We start from the raw sequence: 24,307 nt of genomic DNA, 5'->3' as shown, positions 1-24,307 counted from the left end.
ATTCACCCCCTAAGGATGCAAATGAGAGGTTGAAAGTTTGTATGGGAAAATTCTTAAATCGCCACAGATTTTTATAAAATTTGATATTTAGACTCTTAAAAATATTTAATTGAACATGTGTTTCATGGTTTTCTAGAATTCACCCCCTAAGGGTGCAGATAAGGGGTTGAAAGTTTGTATGAAAAAATCTTTAAATCGCAACCGATTTTTATAAAATTTGAAATTTAGACTCTTAAAAATATTTCATTGAACACATGTTTCATGGGTTATTAGAATTCAGCCCTAAATACTCAAGCGAAGCTGCGCGCGCCCGCTTGTATTACATATATATAATTTATTTTTTTGAATCTTTCTTGCTAGATTGAAAATAGTATAAAGACAAAGCGCAGCATTGAGTTCCGCAACTCAACATACTGTTACGCAAAATTAGAAGAGGCAAAAAATTTGGATCGGCGGAAACCCTAGGCTCACGCCGTCTACCCAACTTTATACGGAATACGGCGTGAATCAAATTTAATCATTAAATAAGGCGAATACCCCACAATTAACAGATCACTCATAGTTGTTTTGACACTACTAGTGATATAACCATATTTTTATTTCATCTATTTACACAACTTCTTCACATATTGATTGATAGCAGAGAAAGGGAAAAAGGAAAGGCATTACACTCAAACGAAGATTTTATGTAATTAATTATCATAACATCTTTTATTCTATATTATTATTTTAAATTTTACATGCTTACTTCAAAACATTAAGAAAGAAATAATAATATTTAACATCTGGATAATATACAAGCTCTATTTATGATCCACTTAAACGAGTTAAAAAATTATATTATAATATATTTTGTATTGCAAAATATTCCATTGTTACAAATACATTAAAAAAAGTTATCCAATGCAGGTGGGAGGTAATCAAACTGTAGGACTGACGATCGAAGATCGTTGGACTGTATGCATTACGATATAATTATAAATTTTATCATATATCAAAATGTCTCTTAATAATGGCATTTCCAACGAAAACTAATACTAAAAAATGTTCTATACCAATTTTTTCATATGCATACAGACCTACGTTCAATTAGAAGGCAAACGATAGTAAGTGCATTTTTTTCATAACAAAATATATGTAGCTTTTTTCACTTATCATTAATTATATTATTTACAAGACACTGTATCTACTGAATGATATTTTAAAAATTATCACAAAGATTTTCCTCTACTATACTACCAAGATTTCGATACGTTAGAGCGCATTGTGCTGTTTATTATATTTAAATTAACGCCCAAATATATTAAATATTGAAATGAAAGACCGTTAATTTGATTAATAATATTAATATAATATATAAAGACTAATAATAAAAATCAAGCCATTCAGTTACGGTAACCCCATTTACTAGTGTTGCCAGATTAAAAACGTAGTTATATAAACTAAATATAAAATTCACAGCAAAATGCACTTTAACATGGGAGATAAAGCGATCAATTTACAATTATATTTAACAACCATTGTTATTTACAAGATGTCGCCGGTCACGCCCTCGACAGGATCGTTACAATACAATCCATCTTTCTATACAAAAATATAAAATCACGAATTAAATAATAATAAACAAAGCTGCTTAATGTTTTGGGGTGTTTAATTTTTTTTCTATCCACTACGTACATACATACATGATTTTTGCCTTTAGGCATATTTATTGCAACAGTTGACTATGCTAAGCTTTTAAAATTATGCTGAAACGAGGTGTTTGCGTTTAAAAAAGTAGATAATTTATCTAATTACACATTATATTGACACGCCTTGATTAACAAATTTAAAAAAAAAGCAAAACGATTTACAATCAGTCAATTAAACTGTTGTGAGCATCGAAATTTTTATCAAGAACTTTGTATAGAGAATATCGAGTGAAAATCACAATTATAACCTAAAAATAATGAAACTCATTCATTAATTTTCTTCTTCAATAAAATATGAAATACGTGAAATTTATCACACAACAGGAAATAAAATAAAATTTAATATTATATATATTCTTTCAGGTAGACGAAAAAATCGATATTTTTGTTTTAAACGCGTGACAATACATACAATAATCCGGCAAGCGAATCCCGCACTTGGAAAAAAAAATATCTGGAACAGGGATGTTACAGACGATTTAGATTACAAAAAATCGATTACACGTTAGTTTCGAATAATTACAATTACGGATTCGGTGACGTTTACGGATAGTTTCTTATTTCAGACATCTGGTTCCGTGTCATCCCTGTTCAATAATATATTAGGAAATACCAAATCACCAAGTGACAATCACAAATAAAAATTAAGTATCGAAATGAACACAAATTTCGTATATGGCTCAGCCTACTTACTAAATAATTTAGGCGGTAATTTCAAGGCCATCCCTAAAAGTAATTTAAAAATACACTGCAGTGTTAACTCCAAATAACGTCATTCGACATACTCCTCAAAATTTTCGAAATCGCTTTGGTTGGTTTAGCTTGTTTTCGGTATCTATATTCATAAATTGCAAAAAACTGTATAACAACTGCAGTTGTGTATGTTTTCTATTGTTTTATTATCTGACATGTAATTAATTCAGCTGTGAGTAGGGATCATATTGTTGTTTATTAGTTATATTGTGTCTATAAACGTTTTCATATTCTTAATTATTTCAAAACATTCAAACAAAAGTACGAAGAAAATATTTTCTGCCTAGTTAACAACCATTTCATATAAAGCGACTTGTGATCTCTTCGGTGTCGTCATATAGAGTTTCCACTATAGTTGTAGCGCAAAGCAAAAATATGTATTCGGCCTTATTCGTTCAATCTTTAAAATTGGAATTTTGACCTCATCGATATGACTTTAGAATCTCAAATAAGATTTTTTTTTAACTTGCTTGCACGTTTTAATTGAGATTATTTACTCTGACCAAATAGTAATTTAGATTTTTATGTAATTTATAAAAAACTTCAAATACATATTAAAATTTTCAAAAATTTTTTTTGTACACGAATATAGAAATCGATTTGCACGAAAACATTTTATTTGAGTTTTATAAAAAAACGGCTTCCTTCTTTTCCATAATATCGTATTAAACACTCATTTTAAAAGGGTAGTTAGTTAATTTCTTTGGGAACGTTGAGCAACTTTCTAGGATGGAATATCGCACACTGGGCTAAGAGCGTAGTCTTACTACGAAATGACATACACGGAAAATGGCAATAATATTCCTTCTTACAATTAATGATTGCGCAAACACAAAATTAAACCGAACACGACGTTTTACTTTTGATGAATAACCAATGTACTAAGAGACTAAGCCATAAAACCTTAGGCCTCATCTAATTGGTTAATAAAAGAGAAGAACGAAGAAATAACAAACAGAATATTTTGCAAGTCCTTCGCAAATCACTGGGACTAGGGTTGCCAACTATCAGAAAAACGAGACAGCATATTAAGTCTATTTATTAAGCTAGTGTTACCAGAAACTACACTATTGAGAAAAAAATTGAAGCAGATTGTGCTAAGTATCTCTATGTAGGTTTTGATTTTTACCAGAATTATTTGTCCTATGTATTTTTCTTGCAAGTTGGCAGCCCTCTTTGGGACGTTAGCCCGAAGTATTCACAACAAAAATTCGTTGTTTTCAAGTCAGGTACAGTCGACCGTGAATGTATCGTTTACGCCATTTCTATTTAAAAAATAAAAATATTCAATCAATAAAATGAAAACATGGAAATCGTAATTCTAAATACAGTTTCCAATTATTATTAAATGTCTCACATTCATTAAAAAAAGTCAACACACTTGCAAGTACCATAAACAAAAAAAGAACATTAAGTTAAAGGTTAATTGACAATAAAATGGCGTAAACAATATGGAAGAACCATTTGTGTTACAAAACGTGATAACACTGCGCGTAACTAAGTTACGGTAACAGACTGACATCAAAAGGATTAAGTCCATTGATTAATACACAGTGCGATCGCGTTTTGTTATTATATAATGTATTTATAGTATTATATTAATATTGTTATTATGTAAAAAAGGAAGTTGCTTACATTTCATATCGGGTCGTTTTGGTTACAGACTCTTACATATCCAGAGGGGACAGTTTCTTTTATCTGATAAGCCCCTTTTTTACACAGATTAAAAATAAATTATTTACATAACTAGACATAGTTGAGTTAAAACAAATCAAACATTATCTAAGATATATTACAAAATCTCATATATTATTATGTGATGGTAAATACTGTTTCCCTTATTATGACATATATACCAATATTATGTTTATTGATTTTTAACTAAACCATTTTAACTAAACTAGGTCTAGTTATATACTGAGTACAAAAACCGAGATGTCCAATAGTAATCCAATATCCCCAATGGCCATTTGTTTTGTGATGGTGGTGCTTACTTTATGACACGTATATAAATATATATATATAAATGGCTTATCAAGACTATTCATCGCTAAATTACACCAGAAACGTTTCCTAACTATCCTAACACCTAGCGGGTTTCGGAACCCATTGAAAAAAATCCGTAAAACAAATCAATAAAAACAACTATAATTTACTTATACACCTATTACGCGTTACAAAAATCCTATAATAATAATATGACGTCATAAATAAACATATAAGATACATACAAAAAATGTTTTCTTTTATACCATTATACGTATCTTAGACTCTGCTATATACATTATGTACAGGGAGAATAATAAAAAAATAATAATTTGTACTTGCAGATAACACCGTCAAATTAAAATGATGGACTCGTCAGACAAGATGTGACGAGGTGAGACGTGATGAGACGAGATGTGACATAGTGAGATGTGATGAGACGAGAATAGACGAGACGATATAAAAAATTGTTATATTACAAGCTTATGTGAGATTTACAAAAATATGTCTTATCTACAAAGCTTCACCGTCCTCTATCTGTCGCACCGTTTAACGCCCATCTCTGAAAAATAATAACATTAATAAGGATATATTTTTGCATTTGTTAAACATTAAGGATGAATCAGAAATATTTAAATAAATATCAAAATATAGTTAAAATTAGTTGAAGTGCGTACCGGCGGGCGCGCGCGCGTCGCGGGCGTCCTCGTCGTCGGGCAGCGCGAGCCCGAACTCGCGACGCAGACGCGAGCTCAGGTTCTCGCGCTGGCGCTCCGACGCTGTCGGCTGCGCGTCGAACACACCTGCCACGTAAACACATCATTTATTGTGCAACTCTTGTTTATTATTTACACATGTACGGTTCATTCTTTCTTAGGGGGTAATCAGAGGAATCCATTGTTAAGTAAAACATTCCGTATCAGACTTTTTGATTTTCCGCACTGGCCACCAAACCCGAGAAATTAATCTAAGTTGAGATCGAACCACTCAACAATCAATATTTCATAAATTGGGGAACTTAGTCTTAACATGTTCCCCTGCCTATTCTGCTATATGTGGAATAAAGTACTAAAAAAATTAAAGCCATAATCATTAGGTACAATCCAATTATGTTAAAATATAGAATTTTTTAATAAAGTACCATATAAACAATGCCACTCGTTACACACTATTAATGCAATTATCAAAGCTTACGATAACGTTTTCTCTAAAACAACCTAAATATCGTACATAAATACATACATATAAAATAATATTAACGTACTACTGTCAGTATATTGGCTCATTCTGATGGCATGTGGACTTGGCACTTGTACAAGAATTACTGAATACAAATCTAAAACATAATATAAACTTTATTCCTTCGAATGTAAAGATGAAAATAGAAGTGATAAATTATGAGGCGTAAAAAACAAGTTAATATTAATTAATTATTCAAGCGCGTAATGTATATGCGGGACAAACAATGCATTGGTTAGAAACGTTTATATTAAGTTTATTTTCTAGAGGTTTTGATGTGGTGTTGCCAGAAAGAGGGTATTTGTTATATTATATATTAAGTGTCATAATTATATAATATTTCAAGTGTAACAAACTACGCTACTTGACATACAAATTCGAAAAATGCCTATATTACTTTTATTTATCTAACAAAACAATTATTATGCTACCATTAACATTGTCGTATGTGATCAATAAAATCTACATGAACAATATTAATGAATAATATTATGTTATCATTCACAAAAACTACCATTTGTTTCAACATGGGTCTATTATAGAAACACAATATTCATAAAATTATGCGACATAAATAAATTAATAACGATTGTCCTCCCAACGTCGCAGATAAATATAATTAATGAAGTCAACAATTAATTGGTTGTATTAGTTAGTGTGCGAGACAGTGTCAGAACAAATAAAGTTTAATTTATTAAAAAATATTAAATTTAAAATGAAATGGTTGATATATAAATTTTGTGTTGTCTGTCGAAATAAGAAGTACCTAATTAAATATTGAAATTTAAAAAATCTATATCCATCAACAGTGGGTTTCCCACCTATCAAGTCACCCCCCCTTCCCCCCACCAATTAAACAAAGATATATGTAAAAATAAATAAAAAGTGAAAAACTAGAAACATAATGCCAAAAGATTTGAAGGAAATAAACATATTAGAATATTTAAAAACAATTTTAAAAGATATAAGACAATAATATGCATATTTTGAGCACTATATACAAATTGATAACTTGTTGGTCGTTATACGATTAGATAATAGAATAATTTATTCTCATGTATGCAGATGATTATTAAAAGATTGTTCAAGGGGACCAACCGAGACTGTCGTAGTTTACCAACATAACGAAATAACATAAAATGAAACGTATATATTTTGTGATACATTGAAATTTAAAATCTATAGTAATATAATAAAACTGAAGATTTGATTTGGTTGAACGCGCTAATCTCAGGAAATACTGAAATTAATAGAAAACGTCATTTTATGAAGGACAGTATGTTTATTGAAGATGGTTATCAACTTCAAGTTCCATTTTAAATGAAACTTTTTAACAGGATTAATCGCGTATATTTAGTATTCAAAAATTTTGAAACCCAACGTTTCGACACTTTGCAGTAGCCCGCAGGCGCGCGTGATGTGAATGTATATACGTATATTATTGTATGATTGATACAGATTAAGGGCAATTGCTATGTGGGATGTACTCAATGGGTGTATTGGCACATTTTGCATATTGAGTGCATATTAAATTAATTAAAAGCGTTTACATGTGCATTGAGAGTGTATTAAAAGTACAACAAATACTTTAAGTGTATCGAGGTCGAGTAAATATTGAGTGCTACACATGAACTATAGGTATGTTAGACGTGTGTTAGCGAATACTCTTTAGAGGTTTGATACATATTATATGGGATAGCTTCAGCATTCAATGAGTATAATGTAGTGTACACAACTCACCCTTAGGCATCTGCACGGCCAGGTCCCTGTGCAGCCTCTGCTCCAGGTCGTCGACCGCGGCCGCCGCCGCCGCGTCCAGGCGCTGCGGGGACAACGACGCGGAGGAGCCGCGCGACCATTCGCAGCCCTCCTCGCCCGCCGCGCACCCGCCGCACCCGTCCTCGCCGCCGCTCGCGTTCTTGTGCCGTTTGCGGTACTCCGTTATAGAGAGCTGGTGGAGATGGCAGCGAATTATTAGGCTATTTTAGAAAGTGATTGAAAATTTTAACATAGCGGGGTCTGAACCAGCACCTCTTGGAAATGGTGCAAGCGCTCTAACCATACGTACTCATCAAGCTATATCGAAATTCTTTTACGCTTGTTACAGCTTATTTAAATGTTATTGCATATAAATAAGCTGTAACAACCGTGAAAGAATTTCGACACGCGACGACGCTGTATTTTGCATATAGCAGGGTAGGCAGAAGGAACCTAGTGTTAAACATCCCGTTCCCGCGTTTCCGCTGAATTTAGGATTTTTGTTACCAGGGCGAGGATAAAAATATTAATTCAGTTTATTTTTATATATTCATAACTCCCGAGTAGAGTCGAACTCACAACCGTCGCGTTTACTGCCACACTATGTGCCGATGCCGCATAACCAAGATTTTTTTTTATAAATATTATTTAATAGAAACTTGTGAATTATGAAATTAACTTAAAAGGCAGCTATTGAAATAGAGCCCACAAGAAACTCAATGTTATGTTGTTATGTTGCTCTGATAGAAATTAACATTACAATAATCACAAATGAATTAGTGATATCTACAAATATATTGTTATTTTTTATCTTAACTTTGTATAATTGACGGAAAAAAGTATTGAAATCAATGTATATATTCTGAAATATTCCAAATAAAAATATTTTATAACTATAAAAACTATTTTCATGAAGGGAATAAATTCCTATCAAAAATCAAAGTGGGAAAACATTTATTTTATAAATTCCTCTTAAGCAACTTTTCTTAATTGATTATTATTTAATCTACAAGTGAAATATTCATTATTCTAATATCATCAGTGTTAAAAGAATTCTTTGTGATAAATATTAATATCTTATCTGACACCTTGATCCAGTTATAAAAGATCAAGGATTACGAAATAGTTAGTACTTATTGTGGTGGCATCATTGTTATTTATTTTTTGGCCTCACGCTGTATCCCGTACATAGCAGGGTAGACTAGGAGAACTTCGTTCCCCATAAGACACTACTTGCATTCACCACTTGTGTGCGATGATTGTGGGAGGGGTTTTCGCTCATGATTCAAAACGCAGCGTTGAGTTCCGCCACTTACTTAGCACACAATTTCGAATTCAGGAGTTAGTCGAATAGCGGAGCGACACAGTATTTTCTTTGCCTACCTGGGTAAACAATGAATCGTGAAAATAAAAAAAAAAACAAATAAACAACAAGCCAGTATCGAACCTTCAACCATCGCGTACTATAATCATATAAATTCCAACTGCGCATCAACAACGTGAATGTAGATTCGTTACAATTTTATATTTCATCCACATGCCGTTTCGTGCGCGAGTTGTAAATTCAAGGCCGGGGCGGGTGACCTTGCGATCTTTAGAAACAAGTTTTACATTTATTATTGTACTCCGGTGCACCTCATGCGTTTTCTCGTTATGCAATTTACAGCAACTAAAAAGTAATCAACCTTAACCTTTGCTTGTTGAACTAATGATAATTACGATTACTATTTATAAACATTCGCTTCATTATACCTAACTACAATTTGATTAAATGACTTGGTAAATAAGTTATCGATAATGTTGTGTTATTACTAAAAACTTATTACTAAAAAATTGTATAATATTTACATAATATGATATACATGGAATAGTTCAGTGTAAGTATTAAAAGAGAAAGTGCGGGTTCATAATTTGTTTGGGAATGTTTTTAGTAACTTTCCTGGTCAGATTTTTAAAAAAAAGTGAGAATGTCTCAAAGTCAGTGAATGATTGTGAAAATGTGGGTGATATGTTGGTTGGTCTATTCTGTTAATCTCATAAACTTCAGGACTAAAGTTGCAATGAACACTAAATAATACAACAGTATATAAATTAAGTTACTTATACCAGTGGTCTAAAATACTAATATGATCAAAAAATATAAATTAATGCAATGTTGAATATGTTAAGTACCTCTACATTTTCTGGAACTAGAACCTAAGTTTTAAGTAGTTAGTAATTATATTTTTAAATACCTAAAAATTTTTTCATTTACCTTTTGTGTTAATTGAGAATTGTACATCCAATCTCTACATATAAGTTAATAATTTTTGTTTTGTTTCTTTTATTCATTTAATTGTTTCAGTTCACATACTCATACTTCTATTTTTTAATTTATATGACCTAATTTTTAAAAATATTTCTAAGATTACTCAGTGACAATTAAGATTAATAAGTTAGCTGTCTCACCTTCCTTCTGACAGGCTTTGGTTTCTCCTGAGGAGGTGGGTTGAGTCTCGGATCGTTCGCAGCGTAGGGCCTCGATGCAACGGGGTTAGCCCCCGAAGCAGTAGCTGTGGAAGCTGAAGCCTGCACACCCATCACTTGAGTGACACTTGTACCACTTGTCACACTCAACACACCGGATAATAAGACACTGTTATTAGAATCCATGTTGTTCACACGAGTCAATATCTCCTGAACACTTTTCAAGTCATCAACTGGACACACACCCTCGACGGGGAATCCACTGTCTTTCAAACTTGTAGTCCTGTCTATCGCACTTTTTATAACTGACATATTGGGGATGTTCTCGTTGATGGTGTCCACTTTGAAGGATTGTGTCATGCTGTAGATGCCTGAAAACAGCCCTGTTGAGCTGAAACGGGTTGAGAATGGCAGAGGACTATCCACTGATGGTGTCAGTTCACTCGGGCTTTCCTCTTTCTCCACTATATCCGTTTTCGTCTTCCACGACTTCATGGGTTCCTCGGGCAATGGTATGGTTTCAGGGGAGGGCATAACGGAAACAGGGCTGGGTTCCTCAGGTAGCGGTATGGTCTCAGGCGCGGGTAAGGGGATCGACTCTACAGGAGGCAATGGTATGTTTTCGGGGGACACATGCAGTTTGGCATCTTCAAGTGACATAACCTCTTCGGGAACATCACCGTTCATTTCTGGCGACTTGGAGCTGGAGTCGTCCTCTGTTCTAAGTTGAATGCTGATCTGATCGTCCACCATATTGAGGTCGAAATTGAGATTGACCTTCTTCCGCTTTTCCTTCGGCGGTTTTTTATTTCGACTCTTCAATATCTGAATGTTCTCCGTATGAAATGAGTGTATTTTTTTCTGTATATCGTCCATCTCGTCTCGCTGGGGCGAGGAGTCTCCGCTGGTGTCGTTGGGGGGGTCGTCGGGCACGCCTATTATCCGTCGAATGTGTTCAGGGTCGTGTGGGTCGTGTGAGTCGTGAAGGTCGTGGGGGGGCTGGTGGTCGTCGGAGCCCTGGCCGCTGTCGGAGCGCGCGCGGTCGCGGCCATACGCCTTGTACTGCCGGGCGAGCGCCAGCGCGTCCTCCTTCACTGGAGAATCCTCAGATGTTAATACTGGTGATGTTTCGTCGTTGCACTACACAGAAAGTAAAACAGGTAAATAATGCATCATTATAATAATAAAAAAATTATGGCAGACTCAATTATTTGGACAATTATGTATTTGATTAATTAATTGTTATTTTAATAATAAATGTGGTTAACACCTATTTATAATTACACTGGGCTGGAGCAGGCAGAGCAAGTGTTGATATATCAGAAAGGGTACCCTTAAGCCTATATCTGTGGTCTCAAGGCCCAGGTGCAGGGATTTAGAGACCATAGATAATAATAAGTTTTAAGTACCATCCACTTCTGATGTGTTAACTAGTGTTTTGTATCTTAGTGACGTTTTTTTTAATATACTTCACTTCTGATTTCTAACAATATCATATTTTAATTGCAGTTGAAAGATAAAAAATGAATGTACAATTATGAATAATGTTCATGAAGGTGATCTTCTCTCTAATTAACTATTGGAAGCGAATGAAAGCAATATAGGACAGGACAACAATTCTTTACAATATACAAATAGAAGAAAAGATTGATAGTTTAATATAGGAAACAAACAAAATATATTATAATTTATATATGATACATTTTTAAACTCAAGTTCAACTTACAGGCACTATATTGTTCTGTTCACACGACAATGACTCTCTCGCCATTCGTCTCTTCTTCAACGGCGTAACCATCTCGTTGGGCGGAGATTCTGAAACAAATGTATCTACACTGGACATAAGCATGGTGAACTTAAGCTCGTAATATGAAATTGGTCAACTCCTCAAAAAAACATGTAATTTAAATCTTATCTCAAATGAATGAAGAATAATGCACATACAAGTTTTTTATTGATATATAGCTATTAATAAATTATGTCATACGGCCAGGTCGACAAATTGTGTTGATCTAAAATTTCTAAATATAATTACAAAATTTTTAAATCAGAAATGCTGTTTTATTCATATTTTCTGTGTATATTTCTAAGCAAAATGTTCACTAAGGGACAATAGGGGAGGAATCCAAATGATGATGAAATATAAATGCAACATAATTTATAAATATGAGGAGTTGACCTTTTTAAAACACGGAATAATTACCAGCCATTGGTGAATCACTCTCCTCACTGATCGCCTGTCTCAACCATCGTTTCTTCGCACTGTGTTGCACCGGTAGCGGCTCAACAACTTCATTTGGTACTTCAACACTCCGTGTAATACGTTTAGCTTTCTTCGGAGGTCTATTTCTCTCCCTACCAGGAGTTCTCGGAGGTGATCTTGGTATATCATTAAAATCTTGGTTTCCGCTTAAATCACCTATCATAGTAGACGCTACTCGTACTAGGCTTTCTAAAGATGGCGCTGATACTAATGTCGGTCTGTATGGAGATTGATATGGTGACGGTGTTCTTTCTGGAGATCTGCCTATCCATTCAGTCGCCATTGTTTTCTTAGTTTTGGGTAATTTGAATGCAGATTCAACTGACCCAACTGCAGCTTCTACAAGTAAGCAAGCTGAACTTAGTCCAATGTCCTGTGAACAAAGGGTATATAATAAGATATTTTTTTAGCCTAATGCTGTATATATGTATATACAATTATTAATACAATATAATATAATTGAACTCACAAGGACATCACATACCTCATTTACAGGTTCGTGTCTTTCCTCTGGCACGGGTGCGGGTTCGGGAGTCGGTCTCGTGGGAGAAGTGGCGGCTTCGTCTCCCGACGTCACCATATCACTGTCCGCGGAGTTGAGACGACATCTGTTTGATTGGGATGATGTCCTCGCTCGTCCTTTTCTTCTGAAACCACGTGTTATGTTATATCTCAATATGTATAAGGTATTTTTGAAGCTGACGTGGTGCAGTGGCTCAAGCGTGCAACTGTAAACCAAACGGTTGTGGACTCGATTCCCACTTCGGGGATTTTTTTATTTCCACGTTCTAGTAACAAGGCAAAGCGCGGCGTTAAGTTCCGTCACTCAACACGCAATGTCTCGAGATTTTGTCGGTAAAAGTGCACTAGGTTAGGTCACAACAAATTGCGCGTTCTAGTGTTACAACTTTTCAGACATTTAGACTCAATCCTCGTTTAGTGCCCTACATGATGTAGTGCACTAAATAAAATTATAAGATTTTTTAGGACATGTCGCCACATTTGAAAATGAAATTATTTGTAGAGGACAGCCTAATAAAATATTTTACCTTGACATAAATATTTTAACAAATTGCGCAATAATGGTTGAAATTACAACTAAAGTATATAACAACATTTAAAATAAATTTACTTTTTTCTCTTTTTCGCACTGCATTGTATGTCATCGTCATCATCTTTCTCAGTGCTCGGGTGTGGATCGGACTCCCTCCGTTTTTGTCTCTCTTTCACTTCTTGCTTTCTCTGTTGAGCTTTCTCCATTCGTTCGAAGGCTTTCATTATTGCTTCCATTTTGCGTTCCTCACGAGTCTAAAAATTAATTAAAATTTGACTTTTTTTCTAATTCTAAATAATATTCATTTTAGCTTAACGCTGTATCCCACATATAGCAGGGTAGGCGCGGAACATAGTGCTAAAACACTCTGTTCCTCATGCACCGCCCAATTTTCAAACTCAAAGCCGTTAAATAATAATTTAAAATTATTAACGTAGATAACAAGAATCTTACCATTTTCCTTTTATCCTTTTCTTTGCTTGGTCTTTGTACTTTGTCCTGAGAATCGTCAGTCTTATCATCCAAAGACTCCTGGTTGGTGCAAGTCGTTCGACTTGACCGCGACGATCTGTCGTGACACGCGGACTTTGCAGTTAACTCCCTTGTCACCGGTCTCTCTTGTTCAATCTTTGGTTCTATCTTCTCTTCAATCTTTTCAATTTGCTCAACTTTTTCTAGTTTTTCGACTTTTTCGACATTTTCAATTTTATCGATTTTCTCGACTTTTTCAACTTTTTCAACTTTTTCAACCTTTTCCACCTTCTCAATTTTTTCTATTTGGTCAGGCTCGATATCTTCAGAATATATAGGAGTTGCAAGCTCTTCTTTAATGTTTAGATCTTCCGGTTTGATGTCGGGAGTATCAATTTCCGGATCAGGTTCAGGAGGCATTTCGGGTTCCTCCAATTTTTCTATTTTTTCAATTTTTTCGATTATATTCATATTTTCCTCTATCGGAGGTTCTAGTTTTACAAAGTCTGGTTCATCAATATCGGGTTTCATTTCTTCTTTGGCTGTTAAGTCCATTTCTTCTTCTTTTAGATCCTCCTTGAAATCTATAATTGGCTCATGTTTTTGGTTTACTGGTGAATGAAAATCTAAGGATAGAACAGTTTCTTTGACTTCCTTAACGGGGGACATTGGCGGGTACTCGTGTTTGATAGGTGATTTCTTTCCCACTTTAATTACAGAGAACGGCGGCGATTGTTCCCGAACCGGAGTGGTTGCGATTTGAGCAAGCGGAGGAGAAACTGGCGACGATGATGAACTGAAGCATCTGTTTCTACTTCTTTTCTCTCTTTGCGGATAGTCTATGCTCTTCCTGCTAACTAAAGAACTCAGGCCATTTACTTTACAATGTTTAGGATTCCCGCAAGCGCACGGTTGCTTGCTTCCGTTCGTGTCGTGACCGACCGTAATTTCTGTGTTAGACGGTATGTCATTAATCGTCACCAAATAAACATGAAGAGTTCCTTTCACTATGCAGTGTTGTAATTCCGCATTAGGTTTACACGAACGTCGAACGAATCTTGCTTCATTTCCATACGTCCTCGTATCTATGCATATTTGAGTGTTATCTTTAGGTAATCTGTAGAAAAATACGAACGGTCCCGGTTTCTGACTCCCAGCCCGAGCTGAGTTTTGCAATTGCGGTCTGTGTTGGTTGGACAACATGTATTTTCCTCTCAATTCTATGACCGGAGTGTTTTCTTTAAGGTCCTTCGTTGCTATAAGAATCTTGCCGCCGGCGTGTGGCACTGTCGTACATAAGTGCGCCGTTATAGCCGACGCCATGTTCGGAGAATTGCCTGATTTGCTGCTGTACTTCATGATTTTAGCTCTTAACTCTGGGCTGTAGTGATTCGTCATGGCTAATTCATATAAATCTCTCCAGTGAGATTGAGTTGACGATAAGCTATTAGAATTATTATATTTACTTCTGTTTAACATTAATTCTTTTTTCCGCTTCACTCTCTTCTCAGAAAGTTTTCGTTTCGTACCTTTTCTAATGACTTCTGCTTTTTTAGGACGCTTTGGTCCTCTTTTGGGTAAACTTAAAGTCGGCTGCGGTAAGGGCGGCAGCACTGGCAAGTTTGAATTATACGTGGTAACACATGAACCGCTAGTGTTCGTATAAGTCGTGACAGTAAGTAGCCTTTTCCTTCTTTGTCCAGATCGATCACATTCAGAAGAGTCTGAGTCAGATGCCCCTAAAGCGCTGAGCTCCTCTCTTTTCCTGAGTTGTATGGAGCGCGCGTGTCGCCGGTCTATAGATCGAGGCTGACACAACTCGCACATATACGCATCTGGTATATTATTTCGGTCTATTCCCATACAGTCTACATGTTGCCATTCCCCACATCTGTCACAGCAGATCATATAACCATCGTCGTGGGTAAAGTCGCACACACAACGTGTTTTACCCTCTTCTTCACCTTCTGGCGCTGTTTCAGTGTCACTACCGCCTGGAGCTGGCGGTCTTTTATCACCTTCTACGGATGATATGATGGATGCTGTATCATCATCTTGTGGGGGTGGAGGTGGCTTAGGTACAGGTACGAAAGCTACACTCGTTACAGGGATTGGGACCACTGGCGCTGAAGTGGAGACAGTTTGTGGTATTTCAGTGGGGGTAGTTGCTATAAGAGGAGTGGGCGGCGCGGGGGTCTTTAAGGGACTCATGGGGGCTGTTGTGACCGGAGGGGTTATTACTGGAGATATGGCAGCCACTGTCGTAGTTGGAGGACTAACAGGTTGTTTCTGCGAGGGCAATGCATATGTATGGTCGAGCATAATAAGTGCTAGTGCTTGATAAGAATAGCGACGCAACTCCTCTGATAGATTAGGCCGTTCCTCTACGCCGATAATATCATCAGCCGTTAGAAGCGTTGATTTGTCACCACTGAAAAAATATTTTTTTATAAAGTTATTATGTACAACATGTAAAATGCGTTAAAGTAATATTACGATGTGATATTATATTATCATCTCTAAAATAATCTATATAAAATTGCCGATTAAGAACTAATTTATTAAAATTAAAGTATGCATAAATAAGCAAAATGATATTTAGTACTTACAATACAATCCTCTTTTTATTAATGGGCTTAATCTCTGGTTCCTCAACAACCGGAACAGGGGTTATATTAACTGTTGGATGTATCGGTGTTGGACTTTGCAGCATTAACTTAGGCTGAGACAAAGACTGCAATATTTGAGCAGTGAGCTGCTGATTGGCAGACACTTGGGAAACTGTTGACAGCTGGTTCTCCGGCCCATATGTTTGAACATATCTTAAATTAGGCGTAGAACCAGATTGCACATAATGAGGACCTTTAGGCAAATTCGTGCTTATCGGAGCCGTAGATAAAAGTACCGGACCACAGGGAGACTGTAGTACTAGACGTTCTCCTTTGGGAACCTTTTGTATTGTCATAGTTGACTGCGCCTTATGCGTGGGGCTGCCAACTTTTTGTATCACTTTTGATGTATTAGACTCTAAATAGTTACCACTGGAGCTTTTATATGTAACACTTGCGACAGGCCAGGCTTTAGTTTCAGACTTATTAGCAGTACCTGCCTGCTGAATGATCTTTATAGACCTTGATTGCTTTTGGCTAGACATTTGAGAACTCTTTGAGCCCTTGAATGTATTAATTGATTTTCTTCCAGAATGTACTGATATTTTATTGGGTCCCGAAACAACTCTAGACAAAATGTGGCATTGAGTACTTCCTGACGAAGCAGCCACCATTGCATTTAAATTAGCACCATTATTAACCTTATTTACATTTGTGCTTTTAGAGTATATGTGACTGTATGGCACATTTTTAATTGGGCTATTATTTATAACACTTGGAGATAAGGAAGCACCTATTAGGGACTGGTTTCTCGGGGGTTTTGTGCTTAACATAGCATTATTTAAATGTTTCTGAGATAATACATTGGCACTCAATTTATATACATGATTTTGTGTTCCATACACTGGTGCAGCAATATCTTTACCCTGAGCTGTGTATGATTGAGAGTAATTTGCATTTTTTGGTAAAGATATATTACTTAAAATCTGAACTTTAGATGCCTTAGGTCGACTAATATAGCTAGTTTCTGTTATTATGTTTGTCCTTCTACCAGCCTGGGTTGTATCATTGACATAGCTTTCACTTGTAATTATTATCTGTGAGACACCTGGAGGCCGATCCTCTTCATTTTTATCATCTGAGGCACTGGTAGCCAGTATTGTGGGTAGCCATAGTGTTTGGTTGCCTGCAACATCTTGACCAACATTCTGTATAGCTGTAATATTACCAACAGCTGCATCTACATTAATAGTAAAATTTTGAGGTAGTTTCCCAACATTTTGCACAATTGCTGTATTCAATGGAGTTTGTATTAAAGTGGCAGCATTCTCTACATAGTTTCCATCTGAATCGTCTGCCTCTTGTATTAGAGGGTAGGCTATGCGCCCCACATTATCTATTGTTGTCTCTTCAAATCTAACAATACGGGGCAGAGAATCAACAGACATCTCTGCACTACACCTTTTCTCACTAATATGATACTCTATATCTTTGTCAACTTTATGAACTGATTTAATTATACTTTCAGGGTTAGTGGAATCAGGTTCAGGGTCACCTTGAGTAGGTGAGACAGTAACTGCCCTTAGAACAGGGGTCCTTACACTAGATATGTCCATTGTATCTGCTAATTTGTGATCCAACACATGTTCATATATATTTTCACTGGAGGTGGTCGGCCCGTAATCCTATAACAATATATATTAATTTTAGTCACAGTTTAACACAAATAACATTTATACAATATCATTCGCATGGCCATTATGATGTATTGTTATTATAGGTTACAAATACAGCATAATTTTACTTTTAATAATACATACATAGTACAAACTGTTGGAAGTTTCAGAAAGTTTTTCCATATACTGTTAGACTCACAGTGAATTTATTATCATACAATCAGCATGTATAGTATAATGTTTGAGTAATGAAATAACATGTCATATCAAATTTCCTTGTTCAGCTGAATTTGAGATAAGTTTAAAATCAAAAATGATAAATATTTCTTAATTAGTTCATACTTACCATAGTTATTAACTGAAATTATAAAAAATAATAGTACAGGCTAAAGGTAAGGTAAAAAAAATTTAATGAGACAACATTCAAGTATCAATTTTTATTTCTTCCAATCTAAGTAAGCCTGTAATTGGAGCATTCATATAGTTTTTTAATAGTAGTTTATGTTTATTACAGTAGAAAATACATGGGAAATATTTTAAAATTTTTAGGATAATGCAAATATAATAAAACTTTGAAACAAACATTGTCAATTTATTTTTATATATAATATACATATGTGAAATATAAATAAATAACTAGTATGATAACATTTTAACACTATTGAGTTGCATGAATAGTTTAATGGTACATTCATTATGTAGATACATAATGCATACCTGTAAATAATTATCTATGATGTTATAGCTGATTATGATATAAAATGGGTGCGAGACTTACTTGCCGGACCGCTGGTTCATATTCTGATGTAGCTGACATGCTGTGAATAGCATCTTGGGTCCAACCCGAGAAGATGCGATGGAGAGCTCCCGGCCTCCAAAATTATTCCAAATGACTGCAATCGAAAATCGACTTTTTATCGATCCACTTTCCTAATCTTCATAAGTTTTGACGGCATAATTATGTTGTGAACATATTTTTAGTCCACAAATATGATATGACAGTCGAGGTCATTGTTCCACAAAATAGTCAAAAGTCACATTTTTAATGTTTCCTACGAGAAAATATAAGAAATAACAGCAAAAATAATATATAATAACATATGGTATTGAAGCGTAAATAAGAAAATTTCTTAGATAGGTTAAAATCCACTGCCGCCATTATTGTGGCACGAAAACTGAAATGTCTCTAAACATCAAAAAAAGTAAACACTAACCTTAAAATGGAAAACACTGTGAAAATAGGTAATATTTTGGGAAAATACAGAATCAAAACAATAAGTAATAAGGGTTTATATATCCTGCTTAGTAACAAAGGGGTGAAATATATAAATATATACGAAAATGAGGTTTGTATATTTATAATGTTTCTAAAGATTAAATTTGAATTAAATCTCGGTTTAATAGTAAATATTGGTATTTGTAAGAGTACCACCACAAGTAATTACGTATAAAAGACGACATCGCAAAAGTTAGGCTACGAAATCCAGATGTAAACACTTTTGCAGAAAATAATGAAGGAAAGGGAACTCACCTTTGCACAAATGAATTAACAACTCCTACGATGTAGCGAAACTATTTTTATCCTGTATTTGCATAGCACAAACGAAAAAGGCCTCAAAAACCGAAACTACGACCAAAACATTCACAAGAGTCGAAGATGGCGGCCATTGCATTTTCTTGATACAAAACAAAGGGGGGTTTCACGGAACATGTCTAAGTACTTTGAACTTCCGGTCAATTACAAATTATAAGTTTTTTATTCAAGAAATAGGCAATAATATGGATTTAATTCTTTGTTAAAATTAAAATTTTATAATTATAAGTGAAAATACATTTAGAATTGTTGTGTTATGCAATTAATTTAATTTTTATGTTTTAAAAGTTATACAGTTGATGTTATGTCTTAGAAAAAAATACAATTTAATCTATGGAATAGACTATGATGAAAATAATAGACAATTCTTTTTTTTATTTTATCCACAAATAATCTAAATTTATATAGGTAACAAAATCACACCAAATAATATAACAACAGAGTCTATAAATTAAATTATTTTATAATCTTTCCGAAATCTAAAATAAAATATAGTAAGAAAAAATAACAATTAATTTTGAAAATATATATAATAATTACCCCGATTCTGTAAATCGAACATAAGCTATAAAAAATCTAAAGATCTTTATCTTTTTAAAGTTTATCTAACAGAATATAATTATGTTATATTTTTTTAAATGTTTGTCTATCTGTTGTTCGTCTTTCAATAAATAAGTAATTTATGGATTGTAATTTAACTTTTTTGTTATATACTAACTAGTCATCGTCAAAATATAGGTATTTAGTTTATTTTAAAGGTCTTATATCTGGTATGGAATATTATTATAATGTATCGGGAGAAATTGGTTAATATGATTTCAACTTTCTGTTGACAGAAAAATGAAGATCAGATTTGCTAGAAGCCCAGTAAAATCTCAATGGATATAAAAATATCAAGCTTAAAATCATCCTCACAATCTGGAGGTATTTTACTACTGTACGGTTTTATAGGAGCGTGCCTTGTCTTTTCCGAATACTAGAGTGCTAGCGTACTAAAATTATACAATTCTCCAGTTCCAATGTTACGATGACGTCGACGTAAACCCAGGATTTCGAAGGAAACTAGAAAGGCTGGTTTATGCTGCCACTTACAATAAATATACCTCTATTTAAGTATTAAAATTATTAACTTTTTAAAAATTTACTAGGAATTATGAAAAATAAATAATCCCATACATAACTTCATTAGCATCATCGTTTTTCTGGAACTATTTACGCACAATACGGTAAATAGTGTAGTATTGCTAAAGTTATAAAGACCACGCAAGCGAAGTAGCGGGTGAAAAATAGATATTTATATATGTAAAATAAAAAAAAACCAATAATCAGCTGCACACTGTATCCTGCACACAGCAGGGTAGGCAGAGGGAACGTAGTGTTAAGACACTCCCTTCTCCATTTTCTGCCGAATTCTAGTGGCATTCCGTGTTGAGTGGGCGAACGCAACGCCGCGTCTTGCCTTGACACCAGAGCGAAGAAATGGAAATATAAACGTAAATAAATATTTCACATCCTCGAATGGGGATCGAACCCACAACCGTCGCATTACAGTCACATCCTTCTGCCGCTACGCCACGACGGCCTCACTCAACTATACAATAATGGTACTCAATTTATCATTAATCACATAAAAGATGTGTAAATATATTTTTTTATTCACTTGCAGTGTTGTAAGTGGATAAATTATAATGATATAGTTTTTACTGTTATTTTATCTGTGACAGCAAATCTCACATCAGATCTTTGTTATTTATACCTTTTAGGCGTGCCAGAACTAACTTATGATATAGTATATTTAGCACTGAACTTTTATTAATATCTACAAAACTAAATTATCAATATTTTTTTAAAAAATAAATAACATTATTTATTTTTTTATTAAAGCTTACTTTTAATAACTAAATTATCATATTTTTGAATGTCAACTCAGCAATAAATATCACATGAATATTAATAAAACACTTTTTATATAAAATTTAAACTTACATAATAATTAAAAAGATATAAAATTAATTATAAATAGTTTGGGAAACATTACAAATTTTTATTCAAAGTACGTTTTAATTCCATATTGAATGACCAGTGTATATAGCGATTTATTTTTTTTAATTTTTATTGGTCTGTCATTCACACGTTGTTTATAAAGTGCTGCTAACACTTTGAGGTTATTCAAAGCTTTGTTTAGTGCGAATAAATATATTAAAATGAGTGATTTTGTTTTAAACGATAGCGAATCAGACATTGACTCAGATGAAGAGGTAAAATATGCATATAAATAAGTATTAATATTATTTTAAGTAATTAATATTTAGTTAATAATTACAAATTTCTTTTGCTAGTTACAAGAAGCTTTTGCAAAAGGATTATTGCAACCTGGCCTTAATGAAGAAATAGAGAAAGTAGAGAAAAAATATACTAATAATGTAGCAGATCTTAAAGCAAAACTAAAGGAGTTTGAATTAAAATTGCCATGGGTTGAAACATTGGATTTGATAACTTCAGTAGCCCCTATGGCACCTGACGTTGCCTTGCAAATGCAACAAACTGCACAAAGAAGAAAGTAAGATATAGCTGTTTTGTATTATCCAAAAAAGGAAATTGCAATAAATCATTATTCTGTCTATTTTCATATAAGATGCACATCTTTGAACTACTGAACACATTGACATCATCAACTACTGAATGCATTTGAATTAAACTTTTTTGTAATGGGTATTAGGTCTATGTCTGGATTTATTATAATTTTCTTTTATTTTTACAGGAACATAACTGAGAATACTAAAGGAAACCTCTTGTATGACCCAACTCAAGACCCAGTTCTGAATGAGTTTAAAAGAGAAAATTTAATACATAGACAGGCACAAGCTGCTGTTGTTGATGGAATTAAAAGGCTTAAGGAACTTAATATTCCAACTAAGAGGTAATATATATTTATTTATTACTTATAATTTTAATTTGTCTTTTGTAATGTAAGGAATAAGGTGTGGCTTCCAACTCAGGCTTTTGTATGATCATTAACTTCTTCACTTACTATGACTTCTATATAATACACTAATTGCCACCCACATCCTTGTGACAAATTTATGACCATTGCCACACTGTTTCCATTTACCATTTTCAGTTGTTATTGAAACTTGCAGCAGTTGAGCAAAGAGAACCTGGTGGTAAATAAGTGTTATTTGGTTTCCACACAAATTGCAATCATTAGGTGACAGCTCAACAGGAAAGGGGAAATAAAGACAAGTTAAATGTAATTGTGCCATATAGGTTTTTCAATTGTTGATTGAAATAGAAAAAAAAAATCCTTCATCAGATATTTCAGATTTTTTATTATCATGCTGAACAGCTTGTACATGAATTTACTAATATTATTACATGCATGCTTGTATTATACTATATTATGAATTGAACATCTGATGAACAGAAATGTAAAAATCAAATAATGTATAAAGATTATAGTATTAATCATAAGATTTATTCTTCTTATCATGTTAAGTTTTATTACTAAAACTAATTAAAATATACTAGCTAAAGGAAGTTTAAAACCTTAATTTTTTTTATAAAATAAGCCTTACCTTCTTAAAAGTGAACTTTTATATTCTTTTTGTTTAGCTTCATGTGTATTCTTATATATATATGTATCCTTATAGGATAGAAAGAGAAAACCAAAGATAAACACTTTTTTTCTGTCTAAATTTGAGACATTTCTTGCTAAAGAGTGAAAGTAAAAACTAATTCTTTTTTCTAGTGGGGATTGAATTCACACCCATTCAACCATTTGCATTCACTACAAAAAGATCCTTGTCCTATTGTGCCACAATGGCCCCAATTTTATAATTTTTTGATCAAAAATATTTAATGTGATCTAATGTTTAGACCTGATGATTATTTTGCTGAGATGGCGAAATCTGATGAGCACATGCAGAAGGTGAGAAAGAATCTAATGGCGAAACAAGCTGCTCAAGCAAGAACAGAGAAAGTGCGCCAATTGAGGGACCAAAAGAAGATGGCTAAGAGAGTACAGGTATGTTATTTTGTTTTTATTTGGTATCCCGCATATGGCAGGGAAGGCGGAGGAAAGCATGTGATAGGGCACAAAAATAGGGATCACATTTTTCTATATTTTTCCTTCTACAGTTGCGTTTATAATCATACACTGCACCACATAGTCCCTAGTGTTATTGATTATTAAATTGTATTTTTTTATCTTTACGGATTTTTTAAAATACTTACAACATCATGTCAACATTTTGATACCATTACTTAAATTATTATTCTATATGAAAGTTTAACTTTATATGATTTTTGCAGATTGATACAAAGCTAAAACAGGCCGCAGATAAAAAACAAATGTTAGAACAGCTCAAGAGAGTTAGAAAAGGAAAATCAAGTGATTTGGACTTCTTAGAAGATAACAAAGGTAAAAATGCAAACAAGGGTAATCCCAAAAATAAAGTAAACAAGAAGCGAGCAATGAAAGACGAGAAATTTGGCTTTGGAGGTAAAAAGAAAGGATCTAAATTGAATACAAGAGATTCGTCAAATCAAATGGATGGTTTTAACAGTTCTGCAAAAAAGAAACCATTTAATTATAAATCTAAATCTTTTAACCCTAAAAGTAAGAAAAATGTAAGGCCTGGTAAATCAAAGAGGAGGAACGCTAAACGATAATATTAAGTTGATAATTTGAAATAGTAAATAAATATGATTTTTGATTAAACAGTTATTTTTTTAATATAATAACACT

The 24,307-nt window shown here is 33.8% G+C and overlaps 2 protein-coding genes across 5 annotated transcripts; one reads left to right on the top strand and one right to left on the bottom strand.

The window, feature by feature from the left end:
* Positions 1 to 670: 670 nt before the first annotated feature.
* On the bottom strand, positions 671 to 19,880 carry upSET (SET domain-containing protein upSET). Of its 4 annotated transcripts, none has more exons than XM_085195451.1 (12): positions 19,498 to 19,880; positions 18,745 to 18,859; positions 16,291 to 17,975; positions 13,664 to 16,112; positions 13,289 to 13,464; positions 12,641 to 12,803; positions 12,097 to 12,529; positions 11,620 to 11,723; positions 9,876 to 11,033; positions 7,410 to 7,620; positions 5,108 to 5,233; positions 671 to 4,992 (listed from the first exon to the last, which is right to left on the bottom strand). In XM_085195451.1, the coding sequence occupies exons 2-12, from the start codon at positions 18,781 to 18,783 to the stop codon at positions 4,964 to 4,966; spliced, it is 6,573 nt and encodes a 2,190-aa protein (XP_085051577.1). In that variant the 5' UTR covers positions 18,784 to 18,859; positions 19,498 to 19,880; the 3' UTR covers positions 671 to 4,963. The 4 variants fall into 4 exon arrangements, with proteins under 4 accessions (XP_085051577.1, XP_085051579.1, XP_085051576.1 ...); XM_085195453.1 differs by having other exon boundaries at positions 11,620 to 11,708; positions 18,745 to 19,018; positions 19,498 to 19,673; XM_085195450.1 differs by having other exon boundaries at positions 18,745 to 19,018; positions 19,498 to 19,672.
* Positions 19,881 to 21,659: 1,779 nt separating this feature from the next.
* Positions 21,660 to 24,280, top strand: LOC146532867 (putative rRNA-processing protein EBP2 homolog). The gene is made up of 5 exons (XM_085196208.1): positions 21,660 to 21,818; positions 21,900 to 22,120; positions 22,322 to 22,480; positions 23,437 to 23,584; positions 23,872 to 24,280. Exons 1-5 carry the CDS (start codon positions 21,765 to 21,767, stop codon positions 24,229 to 24,231), a joined length of 942 nt encoding a protein of 313 aa, XP_085052334.1. The 5' UTR covers positions 21,660 to 21,764; the 3' UTR covers positions 24,232 to 24,280.
* The last annotated feature ends 27 nt before the right edge of the window (positions 24,281 to 24,307 follow it).

This window comes from Heliconius melpomene, chromosome 13 (assembly GCF_056956725.1).
Source record: "Heliconius melpomene rosina isolate 202511_hmr_F chromosome 13, ASM5695672v1, whole genome shotgun sequence".
NCBI classification, from domain to species: Eukaryota; Metazoa; Arthropoda; class Insecta; order Lepidoptera; family Nymphalidae; genus Heliconius; species Heliconius melpomene.
The sequence above is the reverse complement of the archived record's forward strand: the minus strand, read 5'-3'. Positions and strand labels throughout refer to the sequence as shown.

Coding starts and splice junctions, on each gene's coding strand:
- upSET (XM_085195451.1), bottom strand. CDS start 18,783: ATGTCAGCTACATCAGAATATGAACCAGCGGTCCGGCAA. Junction 13,465..13,663: donor AAAAGGATAAAAGGAAAATG/GTAAGATTCTTG, acceptor ATTAATTTTTAG/ACTCGTGAGGAACGCAAAAT. Junction 12,530..12,640: donor GACACGAACCTGTAAATGAG/GTATGTGATGTC, acceptor CTTTGTTCACAG/GACATTGGACTAAGTTCAGC.
- LOC146532867 (XM_085196208.1), top strand. CDS start 21,765: ATGAGTGATTTTGTTTTAAACGATAGCGAATCAGACATTGACTCAGAT. Junction 22,121..22,321: donor CAAACTGCACAAAGAAGAAA/GTAAGATATAGC, acceptor TTATTTTTACAG/GAACATAACTGAGAATACTA. Junction 23,585..23,871: donor AGATGGCTAAGAGAGTACAG/GTATGTTATTTT, acceptor TGATTTTTGCAG/ATTGATACAAAGCTAAAACA.